Source organism: Chelonoidis abingdonii, chromosome 2 (assembly GCF_003597395.2).
Source record: "Chelonoidis abingdonii isolate Lonesome George chromosome 2, CheloAbing_2.0, whole genome shotgun sequence".
Taxonomy (NCBI): Eukaryota; Metazoa; Chordata; order Testudines; family Testudinidae; genus Chelonoidis; species Chelonoidis abingdonii.
The window spans coordinates 219,293,079-219,314,065 of NC_133770.1; the positions used below are offsets into that span (position 1 = coordinate 219,293,079).

Below are 20,987 nucleotides of genomic sequence, written 5' to 3' on the forward strand. Positions count from 1 at the left end.
CAAACAAGAAATTCAACCTCCTGGCCATGTGCAATTCAGGGATGTCTACCCTGCAATGTAAATCCAGGGTTAGTAGAACTCAGATTAGCAGAGCATTGTTAATCTAGAGGACTTGAGCACTTATACTCATTTATAACCCCAGGCTAGGAATTGTTGAATTTTGGGTCCCAACCTGGGGCTACATTATGCGAGCCCGAGTGTAACCACCTATATCCCAGACTTCCTAGTGCTTTCCCAAAAGGTGGCCGCTCCAGTCCTTTATTCATGGTGCAATGTGAGAAAGTTTGACCACCCACCAAACTTGTCTGTCCGGAGGACAAAGAATGTCATCCCATGGGATTGTGGAACACTTCTGGCAGATTCCAAAGCACAAGTTCAGTGAGGCTGTGACTACACTGCAAAACAATAGAGCTTGAACCCTGGGTCCTGGCTTGTCTCAGGCTTGGACCCTCCAAACTGTGGGGTCCTGAGATCCTGGATCCAAGCCCAGGATTAGCACAATTTGTGTGTTTAGATGGAAGGGTGATTAGGCTTGAGCCTCAATTCAGACCCTGGGCTTACTGCACTGTGAACATAGCACTCCTATTTTTACTACGTTTTTTTTAATCTGAACGTCCAGAGTCCAAGGCCAGGAGAGACACCAGTGTGATAAGGCAGTACATGAAACCTATCTTACTGTCCAAACATTAGCAACTTTAGCACTTAGTATGTGCCTAAAAAGAGGATCTGCGCTGGAGACATCATTAATCCTTAACGTACATCCATTACTGTAAGGTGTTCTAAAGTATAAAATTAGCTTGGTTGACTTGCTGCACCCTACCTTGAGGACCTCCCTTATCCACCCTCTCATCTTGTCTCTGCCTATGCCGGATAGTCAGTCACTCAGTGGCCAGCTTGGGTGCAGAACTCTAGTGTAGACAGTCAAAGCTAGTATAAGCAACAGTGTTCATCAGTGCATTTTATACCTACTTGAAACTGGTAAGCTGCATGGATGCACCTCACAGTCTATAGCAGTTTTGCTAGCCTATGCTAGGCAGCTCCGTTAGGGCAGCTAAACTAATGGCTGTAATTGGGGCTGATCCCCAGTGTAGACCAGGCCTAATGCTGGTTACATCCCAGTCTCTCCTCATAATCTGGCCACTGCTGCTAGTGAAATGAACACGATAGGTCCATTTCACAGCTGGGTTGTAGGGAAACTGTTAGTTTTCCTAAGCAGCAGAGTAAAACTAAGCAGTAGCAGCTGCAAACACAGGAGCTATTCACAAGTGGGGAGGACCCCTAAAAGGCTATCTAGGAGGGGAGTAATTGAGAACTCCCTTCCCCAAAGTCAGGTCATAGTGGGAGTAGAATAATGGGCTCTTCCTTGGAAGTTTTACATTTATTTACTTTTTCTGTGTTTGGCACCATTCTGGTATCTGACAAGCATATACAGAGAGAGTGCAGTCTGAATTGCAGCATCCCTATTGAGCTTCTCACTAATATGTTGGTTTGGGGCCTGCTGTGCTAGCCTTTCCCATCTTCGGTATCAGCATCCATAGTAAGCATCTGTTCAAGCCCTGATAAATGTGTTACTTAGCCAGCAGTGTCCTTAAAGACAAAATGTAAACCGTAACCTGTGTTGTGTAGGAAACCATACAGCCCCACAGCTTCAAAACTTTTATTCAAATCATATAAAGGCTAGGTCTCTTTCAGATGTAATTTGCAGCTTTTGAGTTAATTTCCTTTCCCTTTCAGATATCTTAGCATGTTCTGCTTTATCCAGTATAGTTTTAAACAGTATAAGTGATCAGGGCTTTCACTTACTTTTTACTTTTCTTCGTAGCAGAACAGGCCTCAGTATTTGTAGACCATATATTGGGTAAATTGTCCTTTGTTTTTGTTAACATTCAACCGTATTAATACCCTGTTTGTAATGCCTTAAGTGATTCCTTACTCATTTGAGTGTTTACAGCCTGAGGACTCTGAGAAAATAATCATAGCTGGGATTTTCAAAGGAGTTAAGGGACCAAACCCTACTAACTTTCATTTGTACTTCAGCCCCTAACTTTCTTAGGTGTCTCTGAAAATTCCATCCCACATTTCTCCTTCCCAACTCACTCTTTCAATCAAGGTAAACATTTAGCTGTTTTCTCATATGTCGTCTTCACTAGTCAATGGAAATCAGTTCTATTTTACTCAGAAATGTTCCACACTCTATTGTGGGTGCAAAGTCCAAATCTTGGTAAGGTTATGTAAGTGAAGGAGGAAGGAAGTGACTTTAATGCTTTACAATAAGTATATTTGCTATTATATCTAGACATGTTCGCTTATTGGTCTGAGATCTGAACGTCTTTTTAAAAATCTTTGCCTTCTTCCGTATCTCAATCAGATCTTGAAAAGTGAATATTAACAGAGTTGGCAACAAACTTTTAACTAACAAAAATGAAGCTCTCCTACTGGAATAAATTTAAATGCTCTTCCTTTGAAAGTTCTGCTGTAGTAATTCCTGTTTTATTAGAACAATGGGGTCAAATTGACACTTCACTGGAGGAACTCTGAATGATTTATTTTGTAGCAGACTGCTTTTTCATTTTCTCAGTATTGGGTCTTAGGCTCTTGTGGCAAGGAAAAGTGTTTTTAAAGAAATCATTTTGTTTAAATAGTATTCAAAATAATATTCTAAGAGTGACTATTTTCTTTGACAACACAAGTGTAAATGTGATAACTAAAGCTACACAGTGACACTCAGGCCTGTTCTGTACTTAAAAATTAAATTGACCTAGCTATGTCACTAGGGCCTGTGAAAAATTTCATGCCTGAGTACTGTGGGTAGGTTAACCCAAGCCCATGTGTAGAGACAGGCTCACAGAATAATTGTTCTATCGACCTAGCAACTGCTTCATAGTGAGGTGAACTAATCACATCAATGGAAAAACCCCTTCTATTGATGCAAAAGCTTCTACACTAGGGCACTAAAGCAGCATCTGTAGCATCTGTTGTAGCATCTGTGGTGTAGACAAACTTCAGGAAAGTTAAAACTAAAGGCATGTCTACACTTCCCCATATGCCAACAAAACTTATGGTGCTCGGGGGGGTGTTTTTTACCTACCTCCCTGAGCACTGTAAGTGCTCGTATGCACAGTGCTATGTCGGCAGGAGATGTTCTCCTGCCATCCTAGCTTCTGCTGCTCATTTAGGTGGTTTTGTTATGTCGATGGGAGAGCTCTCTCTCATCGGCATAAAGCGGCTACATGAGCGATCTTAGAGGTGCAGCTGTATCGGTACAGCTGTGCTGCTGTAAGCTTGCTAGTGTAAACATGGCCTAAAAGTGTGAAGTTAAGTGCATTTAAACCCCTGTGCAGATTCTTGGATTAAGTGATAGTGAGCTAAGGCCAATTTACTTCTGAAAAAATCCCTATGTAGATGCTCTCAAGGTACTGTAACTAAAGCACTTAAGACCTTTACTTAATTCATGTTTACTTTCCTGAGTGCCCCATGTAGACGAGACCTTAGCTTTTACTGTATAGAAAGGCATTTAATATTTTAATCTTCCTCACAGATGGTTAAAAGTTCCCCAGTATCATGTCATGATCCAATATATAATGGCTTTTGCAAGCTTTGCATTTTAAAGAAAGATCTGGTTATGGATTGCACTTTAAGAATTTCCCTTGGTTGTGCACTTTTGGTGGGAATTACTGTCACTTAAGCCAAGTCGAACTAGACAGCCCAGTAGTGAATTTAGGTAACTTGGTGATGAGTGAACTCTCCCATACATTGTGTTTGAGTTTAAGTCCTGATTATATTAACCTGCTAAAAGTATTGACAAAAATCTGTAATAAACTGAGCTAAGTTATTTCTGGCAATTTACATGAGTTAAAGAGCACATTTTAAAAGTTCATTTACTTATGTGACAGAATACCCAAATTTATTAAACTTAAACACTAAAATTTTGACTGGTATTTATCTTTAGCTGTCCTTCCTGAGAGAAGCATATGAGACTAAGGCAGTGTCCACACTAGCAATCTTATAGTGGCACAGCTGTACCAGTACAGCTGTGCTGATGTAAGATCATTCATATAGCGGTGCTATGCTGACTGGAGAGCTCTCCCATCAACGTAATAAACCCATCTCCATGAACAGTGAAATCTATGTCAGCGGGAGAACATTTCCTGCTGACAGCGCTGTGCACACTGGCCCTTCTGTCGGTGTAACTTATGTCACTTGAGTGTGAAAAAACATCCCTCAGAGCGTCATAATTTGTACTGACAAAAGTGCTATTGTAGGTATAGTCTGTGTCACCTCTTATACTCTTCTGGCATTGCACAAAGGGCTGGTCTCCACTATGATATCGGTGCTGCTGCAGTCGATGCAACAGGTATCTATCTAGTGAAGACCTGATAAAGCGATGGCAGAGCACTCTGGTCAACTCCATTACTCCAGCTCTTCAAGAAGGGTGAGGGAAGTTGACTGGAGAGTGTTTCCTGTTGACTCAGCACAGTGAAGACACTGGGGTAAGTTGACCTAAGCTATGTAGACTCCAGCTACATTATTCATGCAGCTGGAGTAGTGTAACTTTGGGCTTATCTTAACTACTGGGGTAAGTTGACCTAAGTTAAGGTTGCAGACATGATAGGCAAATCTTTTGTTTAAAGAAACCAAAGGCCTCGTTTCCTCTGGAATGTTAAAAGAATGTTAGAACAACAACAAAAAAAATCCATCTCAATTTCTTTAGATTTTGTAATATGGAGTTTTAAGTGTGGGCCAAAACTGATCTGACAATGTCCCTTTAATGTCTTCCAAATGTCAATATACCAAAGTGAATATATGCAGCAACAGTGAATTTCATCTGTTTACTTGGATATCTTTAATACCAGCAGAATGATTTATTGTAATTGACTGACTGCTTATCAGATATTTTTCCTTCTCATGGAAACTTGTGTATAAATAACGTAACTAATGCCTATTACATCATTAGTGAACACCACACTTGGGCCCCAGTCCTGCAGACACATGTGCATTTGCTTAACATTACTCATGTGAGTAGTCCAATTGAAGTCAATGGGACTGGTCATGTAAGTGATGTTAGGCATGTGCATAAGACCCTGCTCCTACAAACACTTGAAGACCAACCGGCTCCAGTCTGCTGAAAGATAACTAGTCTGTTAACATTGCATGCCTCATTATGGGTATGTCTGCAAAGCAGCTAGGTGGCTAGCTTGAGACTCAGCGGGCACACTTATCTTCAGGTGCTGGCTCGAGGAGAGCTAGCGTATATATGTCTATCCACGCTGGGACATCCTGAGTACATATGTGGGGGTCTGGCAGGATTGTACTTGAGTGGCTAACCTCAGTCACCATCCAAAAGTTGTCACAGCCACGCTGCTGTATTGAGGCACTAACACGCATGTCTACCTGTGTTGCAAATTACACTTCCTGGTTGTTGTGTAAACTTCCTCCTTGTATGTGGAATAGCTGTCAGTTGTTTCGTGGTTTGCACATCCTGAGAACTGATATTAGATTGGATAACTTTTAAAACCATTCAGTGTATTAAATTATGTGAGATACCTTGAGCATGGAATAGGAGAAATCCAACTGTAGAGTAGCAAACTTGAACTACGATCTTGTTTAAAAGTACAGAGGCTAAAGAGTGTGAAGTACCTCAAGCAAAAAGTATCAAGTTGAGATTGGTTTGTATTATGTAACAAATGTAGACTTGCAGAATGCTTGGTGGAATTGTTTCATATGCTTACTGATCTTTCACTGCTATGGAAAGCTTGGTTATTAAAGATACCTTGAGTAAAATTTTAACATGCTTTTTAAGAAAAAGTTTTGGATATTGGGAGTTGCTACAGTGAAGGAAACGTATAGGAAAAAAGACAATTCAAACACAGGAAAGGGGCAAAGAAAGCAGGATGTCTTTATCCTAAATGTCTAAATAAAATCTCTTATATTGGTTTAAAAAATTTGAAACCTATTTTAAAGAGCTCTTCAGCCAATGGCTGGCTCTTACTGGGAGCGACAATTGCTTTCTAATAAATCTAATAAAAAAAAAACCCCAAGCAAACAAAAACACATATAATTGGAAAAGCAAAAATCCAATTGTGTATAATTAAAATCAAAATGTAATATGTGGTATATTAAACGTGTGGCTCAGTATTGCTATTTGTTTAATGTTGCTGTGTGTGACTGTAATAGTTAAATAATTTTGTTGTCATGAAGTATAAATAAAGTGCAAGACAGGCAAGATAAGACTGCTCTTCGAACCTTAGCCCTTGCATTTCCTCACCCTTGTCACATTGCGGGGATATTGATATTACATTACCTCAGTTCTTTGCATGTAATATAATTTTTAAAAATTCCTTAGGTACTCTTCAGTGCAGTAATTCCTCTTAACAGTCTGTTCCTTTTTCTTGCCAACAGGTACAGTTCTCATCAGAAGTAACAATGGTCAACTAATGTTAGTATCTCAACAAGCAATAGCTCGAGCACAGAGTCAGACACAAAATAACACGGGTGCAAGACCATCAATACCTACCAGCACACCTTCGGTCAGGATATGTACTGTACAGGTAAAACTTCTTCAAGCAACTTGATTTTGCAATAGCTGTACCTATTATGTTTCTTAATGTGATGTATTTATAACTTAATATTTGCAAACCTTGTAGAAGATTCATTAAACGTTGTTTGAAAGTCTTAGTTTTTCATTAGATTGTATGTCACTGTGTATTTTGCTTTCATACTTTAAAAACTAGGTTTGGCCAGTTTAGTTTTTTATCAGTAGACATCAGTTTCACCATACATGCACAAACTGACTAAAATATTTCCATCAATAATAATCAGAATTTACAGATAGGCAAAGTAAAAAATGCTGCTCAAATTTTAGAGTTTGATTTAAGAATTATTTATTTTGTATATTTTGATGTGGTGATGACTGTCTTAAGTTTATAAAGCTTTCTATTTTGTAATCTGTCATTAAATAACTTCCTGACACCTTATTGTCTGACTCATCTACCCCATAATTTCATGCAACTGTGAAAATTTAAATTGATTAATGAAAAGATTTAAACATCAATTCTGTTGAAATTAAAAATAAAAATCTGTGCAAAGCCTATTTAAAACATACTCTGCTACTTTGCTCTGGATTGCATAGCACACGTGATGAGAGAAGACTTTTATAACAAAATTTTAAAACACTTTGATGTTTAATTGTAACTAAACTAGCATTGGTATTAGCTTCCTTTTCCTTTCAATAGACATTACTTAAATTAGTATTGAACTTGAAAACCCTTCCAATGAAATCCTGTGAAACCTCCTAAAGTAATTATTTTTATAGCATAGGTAGCAAATCTCTAAAAGTGGGTTTCAGTCTTGCTGTTCTCACACACGGTGCCTTTTAACCAGTGTAGTGGCAGCTGTAATTGGCTCAAATGCTGATTTTGAAAACAAAACTGTTTTGAAATTACTAGTTGTGCAGTTACTAGTTTATATGCTCCTCCCTGATCTGCTGCATGTTCCTCCTAGTTAGCTGGTAAACTCTCTGGCAGAGGGCCGCCATCTTGTTGTATCTGTAGGGTGCCTAGCACAATGGCGCCTGTAGGTGTTACCACAATACAAATAGAAGGGCATTGTTGGGTCTTCTAGGCACACTTCATATGTCTTCAAAACAAAGAACAACAAAAACCCAACCCTGGAATTAAAAAAAACACAACTTTTAATGTTTATGTAGCACTTGCCTTTGAAAGCACTATATATGTGCTAAGTAGTTATATTTTGATTTTAACATTTCCTTGCAGTATTTGCAGCTAAGTTATTGTGGCAGTGCCTTCAAATTGGAGAAGATGCACCTTTCGCTATCTAAAACGAATAAAATAAAAAAAGTAAATGATACAAGGTTTGCGTGTGGTTTGAAAAAAACAAAACCTCTTGATTCGTTGATAAAACTGTTTTTCTAAGACTTAAAATCCATATTTAATCACCTAGGTAAGTACCCTGAATTTCAAAAGTGCTGAACTTGGAGGCCTATCTTTATGCATCCTCCTTGGACGGAGCTATTAGTTATTAGTTTAGTGGTTAAGGGGGGAAGCTGTGGATGTGATATATCTTGATTTTTAGGAGGGTGTTTGACACAGTCGCACATGACAGTCTCCTATGCAACCTAGGGAAGTATGGACTAGATGAAATTACTATACGGGGTGTGCACAGCTGGTTGCAAGACCGTATACTCAGAGTAGCTATCAATGATTTACTGTCAAAGTGGGGGGATGTATGGAGTAGAGTCCCTTATGTGTCAGGTACTAATCAATATTTTCTTTAATGACTTGAATGATGTAGTGGAAAATGTGCTTATGAAATTTGCAGATGATGTCTAACTAGGAGAGGTTGCAAGCACTGTGGAGGATGGGATTAGAATTCAAAATGACCTTGACAAACTGGAGTACTGGTCTGAAACCACAGGATGAAATTCAATAAAGACAAGTGAAAAGGACTACATTTAGGAAGGAAAAATCAAATGCACAACTACAAAATGGGGAAATAGCTAGCTAGGAGGTAGTGCTGCTAAAAAAGTCTGGGGGTTATAGTGGATCACAAATTGCATATATAAACCAACATGATGCAATTATGAAAGGCTGATATTTTGGGATGTGTCAACAGCAGTATCATGTAAGACATGAGAGGTAACTGTCCCACTCTGGCACTAGTGATGCTTCAGCTGGACTATTGTGTACAGCTTTGGGTGCCGCACTTCAGGAAAAATGTAGACAAACTGGGAGAGTCCAGAGGAGAGCAACAACAATGAAAGAGGATGTAGAAAACCTGACCTCTGAGGAAATGTTTCAAAAACTGGGCATGTTTATTCTTAAGAAGACAGATAAGGCTGTTATAAAGAGGACTGTGGTCAGTTGTTCTCCATGTCCGTTGAAGGTGGGTCAAGAAGTAATGGGTTTAATCTGCAGCAAGGAAGGTTTAGGTTAGATATTAGGAAAAGCTTTTTAACTATCAGGATAATTAAGCACAGGTATAGGCTTCCAAGGGAGGGTGTTGCACTCATGTTGCTGGAGGTTTTTAGGAATAGGTTAGACAAACAGCTCTCGTCGATGGTCTAGATATACTTCATCCTGCCTCAGCACATGGGACTGGACTAGTGACTCCTCCCAACCCTACATTTGTGATTCTATTATATATCTGAAAATACATAGTTTTAGCCTTAATGTATGAACCACACGCATCTGGACATACCAAAATGATGAGTAACCTGAGTGATTCTCCATGACATGGTCACTGTTTGACTACTTCTGTACTAATCAGCAAACTTGCCCAAACTGTTTTGTTTACTGTATTGTATCTGCTTACCTTGTTACGACATTGGTAGTTAAGTAAGTTTGTTTACTCCTTCCCAAATTCATTTTTAAATTGTTGGATTAAATTAATGCCTTTTTAAAAATGCTTTGCATTGAGCAAGAATGAGTACTAATTTAGGTAAATGTTTGTAACACTATTAATTAGCCTAACTACTGTTGTATGCCTCTTGTATCTTAGAATATTCTGTCTTTTCATTTTAAAGAACACTGGCACCCATTTACTAAAAAAAGTAGTAGCAACTCCTGTGAAAACAGTAACTCAAGCAACAAATTCAGTTGTATCTACTGATCAAAGACCTGCTATAGTACAGGTATGTCTTTAGCTTTTTTTAAAGCTGGCATTGAGTTCTTTAATGTTTTTAAGATAAAAATGAACACTGTATGTTTAAAATGTATAATGTTACAAGGCTGCCCAAACAGCTCAGGAGAGCCAATCATCTAGATTAGAGAGACAAGATGGGTGAGGTAATATCACAGAGCTTTGTGTAAGCTTGAAAGCTTACGTCACTTATCAATAGCAGTTCATCCAATAAGATATTCCCTCACCCACCTTGTCTCTAATATCCTGGGACCAACATGGCTACAATAACACCATGTGATTGTGTACAGATTGGCAGTTGCTTGTATGTACAATCTGACTTTAAATTCCATAGCTATATTTTTTTAAATACACTTGCTATCTGAATGTTGGGATAGAGACAGCTGTCTCAGTGTAGTATTTCACTATCCACAGCAGTATTGTCTCTGGGTATGCTTTCTTTTTGAAAAGAATCCTTTGTCTAGCTTTCTGTACAGGGCTACCTATCTGTTCTTAGGGAGCAAAATACTGGATAAACACTGTGTAATAATAAACTAATCCTTTCTGAACTAAAATACTATCTATTCCTTTCTTCTTGATGGCAAGGAAGCTAGGGTGGAGAAGTTGGCCTGGGGGAAGTCTGACATGTTAACTATGTTCTCTTTCCCATGACGAAAAGACAGCATGAAGGGACTTGGGCTGTCAGATCGCTCGCTGGCTGTGAGTTCTTGACTTGGCGGTCATTAGAAAAGGGACTTCCTAGCCCACAGCAGTAATTAACAAGCTGACTTCTAAAGCTGTCCTCCTGCTGTCTTCAGATGCCCACATATATTGGCAACAGATCATCTTCTGACATCATAAAGAAAGGGTAAGGGGGAGAGTCTTCACCCCCTGCAATGAGGAGGAAGCAAAGGGGGTGAGGAGAGAAATATAGCAGTCACTTCATTTTTAAATTTCGTGTTTTATTTATATGCATAGGGAAGAATGTAAATCTTGCGTCCATCAGGAACAGATATGGGTGTTATGCATTGCTGTTTGTTCTTCAGTTTGGTCTAAGTACAGGTATTTGTAAACGTCTTCATATGCTGGTGATGTCTTTAGGCACAGGTCCTCTCATGGACCTCTCCACTTCAGATCCTACACCACTTCTGGATGTAGGAAAATACTAGGCTAGCAGTAGGGAGATGGGTGAAGATAAATCTGTTTAATCTTATGGGTGATGCTGCTCATTTTAGTCCTTGCAGCCCAGTCCTCCATCTCTGTATTTAATTCTGTGGCTTTATATTTGATAACAAATCTCCCTTTGTTACACACTGTTTTAATTCTGCCATCCTTTTGCAGTTTGCATTTCTCTTCTGTTCAGTTTGGTGTTAGCCCGTTAAAGTTTTAGGTTTTTTATAAGAAATACCTGAAAAGAGGACACATAGCGGTCTTTTACAAAGCGATGCTTAAAGGTATATGGTTTTAAAAAAAAAACAACAAAAAAACTCCTGGTCATCCTGTGAGTCTGACTAGACAAGAAGGATCACTGTCTGAAGAATGATAGGTGCTTTGTCTTAGGGTCTCTACGTGATTATTCCAATTTTACAGAAACCAGTTTTTTAAAACAGATTGTGTAAAGTAGAGTGCACGTGGCCACACTAAGCACATTAATTTGGCGGTGTGCATCCATGTACCGAGGCTAGCGTTGATTTTCTGGAGCGTTGCACTGTGGGTAGCTATCACATAGTTCCCGCAGTCTCCCCCGCCCATTGAAATTCTGGGTTGAGATCCCAATGCAAAAACAGTGTCGCTGGTGATTCTGGGTAAATGTTGTCACTCAATCCTTCCTCCGTGAAAGCAATGGCAGACAATCATTTTGCACCCTTTTTCCCTGGATTGCCCTGGCAGACGCCATAGCATGGCAACCATGGAGCCTGTTTTGCCTTTTGTCACTGTCACCATATGTGTACTGAATGCTGCTGACAGACGCGGTACTGCAGTGCTACACAGCAGCATTCATTTGCTTTTGCAAGGTAGCAGAGACATTTACAATCCCTATTGCACCGTCTGCCATTGTAAATTGGCAATGAGATGATGGTTATCAGTCATTTTTACATCATTTGCTTTTGGAAATTGGCGATGACGGTTATCAATCCTTTTATACCATCTGCTGCTGTCATTGGTGCTCCTGGCTGGCCTCGCTGAGGTCGGCCAGGACGCATGGACAAAAATGGAAATGACTCCTCGGGTCATTCCCTTCTTTGTTTTGTCTAAAAATAGTCAGTCCTGCCTAGAATATGGGGCAAGTGTACTAGAGAACCAGAGACCACAGCTGCTCCAGGTCAGAGCCCCAGAGATCCTGCAGAAATGTTGAGCTGCATGCCATTCTAGGGGGTGCCCCTACAACAACCCCACCCATTGCTTCCCTCCTCCCCCAACCCTCCTGGGCTACTGTGGCAGTGTCCCCTAATTTGTGTGATGAAGTAATAAAGAATGCAGGAATAAGAAACACTGACTTTCTAGTGAGATAAAATGAGGGAGGCAGCCTCCAGCTGCTACGATAGTCCAGGGAATACAGAATCTTCTTTAGATATGAAGGGGGGGGTGCTGATGGAGCTCAGCCTCCAGCTGCTATGATGAGGACGGTTACCAAGCCGCCTGTACCATCTGCTGGGAATGACCGGGAGTCATTCCCATTTTTACCCAGGTGCCCCCAGCCGACCTCACCGAGGCCAGCCAGGAGCACTCATGGGCTGATGAGGACGATGGATACCATCACTTTGCACCATCTGGGAAGGGGATGCTGGTGTTCAGCGCTACAGCACCCTGTCTACCAGCAGCATGCAGTAGACATAGGGTGACATTGAAAAAAGGCAAGAAACGATTTTTTCCCTTTTCTTTTGTGGGGCGGTGGAAGGGTGTAAATTGAATACATACACCCTGAAACACCCGGGGAAAATGTTTTTGACCCTTCAGGCATTGGGAGCTCAGCCAAGAATGCAAATGCTTTTCGGAAACTGCTGGGGATTGTGGGATAGTTGGAGTCCTCAGTACCCTCTCCCTCCCTCCACGAGCGTCCATTTGATTCTTTGGCTTTCCGTTACGCTTGTCATGCAGCACTGTGCTGAGTCCCTGCTGTGGCCTCTGTTTATCGTAGCCTGGAGATTTTTTCAAATGCTTTGGCATTTCGTCTTCTGTCTCGGAGCTCTGATAGAACAGATTTGTCTCCCCATGCAGCAATCAGATCCATTATCTCCCATACGGTCCTTGCTGGAGCTCTTTTTGGATTTGGGACTGCATGGCCACCCGTGATGATCAGAGCTTCATGCTAGGCAAACAGGAAATGCAATTCAGAAGTTCGCGGGGCTTTTCCTGTCTATCTGGCCAGTGCATCCGAGTTCATATCGCTTTCCAGAGCGGTCACAATGGTGCACTGTGGGATACTGCTTGGAGGCCAATACCGTCGAATTGTGTCCACACTAACCCTAATCCAACATGGCAATATCAATTTCAGCGCTACTCCCTTCGTCGGGGAGGGTACAGAAATCGGTTTTAAGAGCCTTTTTTATCGATATAAAGGGCTTCGTTGTGTGGAGAGGTGCAGGGTCAAATTGGTTTAACGCTGCTAAATTTGGTTTAAATGCGTAGCATACACCAGGCCTTATACAGAAGAAGCCTTATAGACTTCCAGTTTTTTAAAGGACCAAAGTCTAAACACCACTTCGCTAAAGAGCAAATCATCCTGCCCTCTCAGAAATCCTGAATACATGAGGACCATTTCCCCCCTCCTGCTCCTGGCCACGGAGCAGCCAGTGGAGCATCTAAGCTTGTCTTGAACTGTCTTTGAGAAAGGAAAGAAGGGAGCTTAAGAGGCTTGTTCTGTAGCTAGGTTGTATCAATTAACCAATCCAAAAAAATCAGCTTGCTAGCAATGGTATCGACAATGTCAGAAGACCATAGTCAGGAAGTGTTTAAAAAAAAAAAAAAATGGGGCCAGCAGCAATAAAAGGTTAATATGGAGAGATACAATGTTAAGCTAGTTTAATTTAGCTTTTTCTGCACTAAAACTACTGTAGTCAATAGTGTGTAAAATTGGCACAACATATTCTGCAATAAATATTACCAACTCAGTATTCCATCCAGTCTACAGTAGTATTGTTCTTATTCTTTGATGTTTCAGCTCTTTTTTTCTTAAACCTCAAATCCCATGCACCCTCCCTGTTTCAGGTGGTGCAGGCTGTTTGTCTCATTGTCCCCAGAAGGGATCACAAAGTTGACTATCTAATTAGCATCATGCTGGGGTACTGTCATTTCAAGACAGCAACTGCTCCCCATACAAACTTTTACCAAATATGCAGGATAGATGCTACCAATACAAGATCTATCATTTATGTGAATTTCTCCATTACTTGGACTAAACAAATATCATGTCAGAGTAGTGGAGAAGATTGAGAGGCAGGTGATAAAATCTTATTCCAGTATATCAGTTTTTCTAAGGAAGGGGAAAGTAGACTTCCTGACCCCCTCTCTTCAGCTTATAGAACACTGATCTTGTCTTGACCTATAAATGTATCAGAACTCACAAGAGAGTAGCTCCGAAGCAACTTTTTTTTAAACCCAAAACATTGCAACTTGATAGTTCTGTACTCTGTTCCTGTCAGTCCTCTTCCCGTCCATCTGTTTCTGGGATTCTCTTGCACAGTTGGCCTCCCTATGGCCATAGATCTGTTGAGCTGCATCCTTGGAAGAGACAGTGGTGGCAAAGATCCTGCAGAGAGCTGTTACAGTGTACCAGCAGCAGGAAGCTAAGCTGGCATGCTTTCTTGAAACTGCTTGCCTCTTCCATATCAGGTGGATCAGCTTGTGATGCTTGGCAACTACCTGGAGGCATGCCCACTTGCAGCAAAGAAATGAGAAAAGGAAATGAAAGAGTGATCACATTTGTCATAAATTTAAATGTTAGTGCTTTCTGATTCTGAAAAGTGCCCTCTTAAAACAGAGCCAATATAGCACCTCCTTACTCAACAGGTCTGTACTTGGTATGTATCCAGTCATGCCTGCTTATTTCACTGAAAGATTAGTTTTTACTGCTTTAGTCCCTGTATGCCACTGTAGAGCAAAGACCAACTGTAGGTGAGTGAGCTGAATTCTATTTTTAACATAGCAGCAAGTGTTAAGTTCTAAGCTATTAAGTAAAAGCTGGCAATTGTATTGTTTTAGTTTTTGCTAGTCAGTCTTTCAGAATGGCATCTGCTGCCCCAGCCCAGTCCTAGACTGTTGTATCCTAGACTGTGTAGTGTAAGCTTTATACATTTGCAGCATCAGCTCATTCAAAATTGTTGATTACCCTGTTTTTTTATTCTGGAGCACTCACAAGCTACAAGCTAAGACTGACCTTCTTCTCCAATATTGATTGGAGAAACAGGGCTGTGATTTTTCTTCTCTGTTTTGGCTAAGATTACATTGCAGTTACATAAAGCACATAACATTTAATGATTATGGTTGCAAGTTTAATGTCTGAGGCATATGTGTTTTTGATATATTTTTATGTCCTGATATGGTTTGACTTGGTGACTTAGGGAAAAATACTACTTACACTTTAGGAGTATATGGTATGTTCATGAGGTTGGGAAGGTATCAGTTAAACAAGTGTTCCTATCTTTTTTCAGCCAGCAGGTGCAACTAACAGTGTTACGACAGTTACTGCTGTAAAACCTCCAGGTACTGGAACACCTGTAAAGCTTACAGTTACAGGACCTCCTGCACAATCTGTCTCCCAAAAGGCAATCTCTGTCAAAGGAGAGGGCACAACAGTAGCACATCCCAACACTTCCACGGTAAGGCAAACAAGTAATTTAAAATATCACTTTATCTAAGCTGCTGAGATTCGAAGTCAGTGCAGTGTCTCACTAAGTCTTTCCTTGACTTCCACAACCAGGAAATGCTAGAGAATGTGAAGAAATGCAAGAATTTTCTTGCAACATTAATAAAGCTGGCATCTAGTGGACCTCAAGCCCCAGAAATGGGACAGAATGTGAAGAATCTGGTACAACATCTATTGGTAAGACACTTTTTTTAACTCAATCTTGTATCAGTATTTAATACTCAAGGCATTATATATGGAAAGCACTTTGCAAAGTTAGCTTATTCTCCCTCTCCTCCACCATCACTACTCTACGTTTTTTCTAATTATGCATTAAAAATTCATAAACGTTACTTAGGTTGTCAAGTCAAGCATGCTAAAGCTAAGAAATACATAGGAAACCTGAATTCTGGCAACCTTAATTTAGCCCCTTCGTGCATATAAATGATGATTCAGGTTTTAATTAGATGATCACATGCTATTTTTTCTACACAGAACCTTTATCCTATTCAGTGCACAAGGTAATCTGATGGTTCTAGTATGTGGGATTGAGGGTTGAACTCAACTGGTCTCGAGTTTTCCCTGATAGACGTCTCCTCACAATTGACTTGTGGATGGATAGCTCCTCCTCTGTGTCCTCTAGTTCTCTACTCTGTCAGTTGCATTGTCTTTAATTTTCTCTCCTCTTCTGTGACTTTTTTTGATTTTCAGTTGCTCATTTTTGCTCTTCTCTTGTGGTCCTGCTTTAGAGACTACATGCCTCCTTTGGTGGCAGTACCTGGCCCGGTTTTCATTGATCTATGCCTAGGGCCCTACCAAATTACTCGTCCAATTTGGTCAATTTCACAGTCATAGGATTTTAGAAATTGTAAATTTCATGATTTCAGCTATTTAAATCTGCCAGCAACCACCTGCTCTCTGGCTGCCCAGCTCTGAAGGCAATGCCATTGCCTGCAGCAGCGTAGAAGTAAGGGTGGCAATACTGCAGACCCCTCCCCCCTCAAAAAAAAAAAAACTCTTGCAATCCCTCTGCAACTCCCTTTTGAGTCAGGACCATCAATTTGAGAAATGCTCGTCTCCCCTGTGAAATCTATATAGTATAGGGTAAAAGCACTCAAAATACCAGATTTCAGTCTGATGTTTTTCATGGCCATGAATTTGGTAGGGCCCTATCTACCCTCAAGCTCAGTGAGACAAAACAAGCGCAGAATGGAATGAAAAGATCTAAATACTAAAATTGTCATTTGGTTAGTTGGCTGTCCACTTTCAAATGCTATTGGCCTCTGCAGAATGTATAACTGAACATTATAAGGTTTATTTTTTGTATTGTGTTTTTATAAGGGGCCTCTAAGTACCCTACTTTCATACAATGTATGTTTTACAGGAGAATTACATATAATTATTGAATTATCTTTTGAATTGTGCTTTGTAAGACCTTAGAAGTTGAGTCCACCTTGATCCATGTATAGATAAATTACCTTATTTTACAGAAAATACAAAATTATATTAACAGTAATTTTGCACAACACTGATGGTAATCAGAGGGGTCAACATATTTGTAAGTAACATTTCTCTTAGAAAGCACTTGCTGCCTGCTTGTAATGGGTGCTTGAGCCATTATTGCTGTTATATAACTGTTCAGAGAATAAATACAGTATTTTAATTTATAATATTATAACTTCAGTTAGGTTTAAAAACATCAAATGAATAAAAGCATTTGGGAATTCAATAACTCCCTTGCCTTGGAATTCCAATGAATCAGGATGCTATGTCTTTTTAGGGAGAATTTGATATTACTCCTATTTATGGTTGGATCAACTTCATATAAAAAGCTTTCCTTGTTCACTTTAGGAAGCAAAAATTGAACCAGAAGAATTTACAAAAAAGTTGTATGTTGAACTCAAGTCTTCACCGCAACCATATCTAGTTCCTTTCCTCAAGGTAAGTTTGTGTGGTGGTTCTGAAGTTTATAGTATACACTTTTTAAAATAGGTTTGTCATACAATATTAGGAGCTAATTTCAAACCCATATTGCAAAACACCCTCAAATCAAACTTTAGAAAAACATAGCAGGAAATATACTATGATATTGTCTCTGTCAACCACTTCCTGACTAATCCCTTTCTTTTGGTGGTTACATCCCATTTTCAACGTCACAAACTATAAACTCTTTTTCCTCCAGTGACCCAACTAACTTTTAGTGTTTGGTCCAAAACTTACACTTGTACTTAGTGTTTTTTTTGTTTGTTTTTGTTTTATAAAACCTAAGATCAATAGAGAGCTTTCAAAAATTAAACAGTTCTAATAAAAAGTTAGTTGTCTGATATTCAATTGTAAGGCTTGAAATGCATTGCAGTGCGAAGAACCTGATGGTGAAATGAAGTCAATTACTTGTGTTTGTTTCATTGTCTGAGCAGAGAGAAATGCAAAAGAAACTGAGCACAAATGGTTACAGATCAGATGGATTGTAAAATTCTTTCACTGTTAATCTAAAGTGATAATTATAGAACAATATTTGCTTATAAAACTTTTTTTTAAGTTGCCATCTTATGTGTAGGGGCTGGAGGGCTAGTGCTTGAGTCTTTATGAAATAGCTGTGACTTTGCTGCTATAGAAAGAATAAGCTACTTTTGTCCCTGCGCACAACTCCCACTATTTTACTGCTGTCAGGTAGAGGGATCTCTATATATGAGTATCAGTAAAGTAAATAAGCTGCAGAATCGAATTTCAATGAAAGACATGGGTTTTGTTTTAAAGAAGCCACAACGAAAATATACAACCTTTCAGTTCACTTATCAAAGTGCTTGCAGATCGTTTCCAGGGAGTGCAACAATACTTGTAGCCAAGAAAGCTGACCTATATAAAACATACCCCCTTCTTACAGAAATAACTTAGATCTTCCCAGAATTTATGCTTTCGCTGATACAATTCTAGAATCTGTTCTTATTATACTTGGCTCTAATTCTTGGAGAATCCTTTTGCAGCTGTTCTGAAACTTAATACCCTATCAAACATAGTGAAAGTTGTAATCAGTTTGTTGTAGAACTGAAAAAGCTGTGTAATTATTTCTGATGGAAAAAGAATAAAGGTGCTTTCATAATATAATAAAAGTACTGCCTAGCTTTAGGTGCTATCCATAGTTAAACTATTGAAAAAAAAAAATGGTTTTTACTTAAATTGCACCAGGAACTGCCCAACTAGGGTACTACAACCCTGAAAAAAAGTCCAGGACAACTATAACCCCATTCAGCCAATTTGATTGAAGCCCAATTGCTAACTTTTTTATTAGCAGTGAATCATGTTCTCCCAAAGGGTTCATTCTATTATCAGGCAAAGATCTGACTTAAGTACTAAATCCAGTGAACACCTGCACTACTCATGAAAGCAGTTATGTATCTCTGTGTACAGCTATACACAGAGGCACATAGGTCCAAATCTGTTGTGTGCATGAGACTTCACAGAAATGTACCTCCCCACCTAGTATAGTACAGAGCAAAGACCTCAAAACCTAGGGGATAATAGTGAAGTGGCAGAACTGGGTTAGAGGGAATGTGAGGATTGCTATCTGTTTGTCCTGCATATTGTAGTACTTTGGCTGCTGGTAATTTGTCAAATATTGAGCCAATACATATTTTTCAATGGCAACCCTCAAACTCCTTGTCAGTAAGCTTACATCTGTTTCAGCCTGGAGTCCGTCAGTGCCACTGTACTCTACAATGCTTAATGCAAAACTTGGCATTTGTGAGTTCTCAGTAATAAAATCTGTCATTCCCATTTTTTCTTGATTTTTTTTTTATAACTTTTGCAAAGGGATTTAGGCAGAATCAAGGCTTTCTGCAATGGATTTGCAGTGTGGGGTTGTAGCTTGTCCCATTACCGTAAAATATGCTATTACTTCATCTCTATTACTCTTTTTAGAACAGTTTCCTCTTAAAGTAGAACCTCAGAGTTATGAACACCTCAGGAATGGAGGTTGTTCGTAACGCTGAACAAAACTTGGTGGTTCTTTCAAAAGTTTACAACTGAACGTTGACTTAGTACAGCTTTGAAACTTTACTATGCAGAAGAAAAATGCTCCTTTCCCTTTATTTTTTTAATAGTTTACTTTTAACACAGTACTGTACTATATTTGGTTTTTTGGTCTCTGCTGCTGCCTGATTGAGTACTTCTGGTCCTATGAGGTGTGTGGTTGACTGGTCAGTTAGTAACTGAGGTTCTACTGTATATAAATTCTCACTTCACATCTTATGAAATGAACATAGCATAATAACTGAAACGTGCACTTCATTGTTAATTGCATATAGGCTGATCTATGCTACAAAACTTTTCTTTGTTTGAATGCTGTCAAGAAGTGAGTTGGCTGACTTGCCAACCATGGCTTTGCAACCAGTACAGACCAGGCTTAATCATGTAGATGAAACCCTGAACTTCATCACAGCTAGCTAACACAATGCTGAATAAAACTTGTTTTGGTGAGAAGTACTCAGCAGAATGTGAATTGGCATAATCTAAAGCAGTTCTTAACATTCCTGTTCAAATGCAGTAAACTTTTATATGGATACAGGCTATTTTCAGTTTATCTCATTTATTTCAGCTGTTACCTTTTTTGTGCTTTTTAGATACAAATCTAAGCTTTTAAATTAGTTTAGAAAGAGATCACAAAAAAAGTGTAAAGTATGCCATCACTCTTAAATGAGTAACGTACAAAAATGTCTTCATTGCTAACCTGTTTTACTGTTCAGTACGGATAGCAACACTGGCTAAGGCAATGGTTCATTCTCAAATCAGTCATGGTGGATGGGTGTTGCTGCATAAACTGTAGCCTATAGATTCATAGACTCTAGGACTGGAAGGGACCTCGAGAGGTCATCGAGTCCAGTCCCCTGCCCTCATGGCAGGACCAAATACAGTATAGACCATCCCTGATAGACATTTATCTAACCTACTCCTTAAATATCTCCAGAGATGGAGATTCCACAACCTCCCTAGGCAATTTATTCCAGTATTTAACTACCCTGGATGTGGGCTCAAGCATGGAAAAAAATGGAATTTTTTTTAAATGTTGTATGTTCCATACGTTGGAAAGTCAGAAAATTCTTAACTCACTTTTAAAGATGTAACTAATTATCCAAACAACTTTAACTTTACCATATCCACCCACAGTGCATCTGGCATGTAGGCTAACTATACTTTTTCAGCTCAAGTCTTCAAGAAGTCCACAGCTGTAGTGTCTCTAATCTCAGTATTATGTAACTTTGACTTGTACAAGTTTTACGGAGCTTTTTAAAACTATATGGACTGAAAGATGGGAGTGTCTTTCTATAGCTATTAATATTAGATTCACTTTGTTTTAAGAATTATGGCAGAGTTTAATCAATGAAGAAAACTGTTTAGGTCTTTTGGATCATAAGACCATAAGAATGGCCATACTGGGTCAGACCAAAGGGCCATCTAGCCCAGTATCTTGTCTTCCAACAGTAGCAATGCCAGGTGCCCCAGAGGGAAA

At 39.4% G+C, this 20,987-nt stretch overlaps 1 protein-coding gene across 1 annotated transcript in view; it reads left to right on the forward strand.

Annotated features, from left to right (window-relative positions):
* TAF4B (TATA-box binding protein associated factor 4b) overlaps positions 1-20,987 on the forward strand; it is a 127,470-nt gene that overhangs the window by 16,639 nt on the left and 89,844 nt on the right. Inside the window, exons 2-6 of the mRNA XM_032799054.2 lie at positions 6,400-6,548; positions 9,542-9,649; positions 15,288-15,455; positions 15,557-15,679; positions 17,333-17,422. Coding sequence (XP_032654945.1) covers positions 6,400-6,548; positions 9,542-9,649; positions 15,288-15,455; positions 15,557-15,679; positions 17,333-17,422 — 638 coding nt within the window. The remainder of the gene's footprint in view (positions 1-6,399; positions 6,549-9,541; positions 9,650-15,287; positions 15,456-15,556; positions 15,680-17,332; positions 17,423-20,987) is intronic.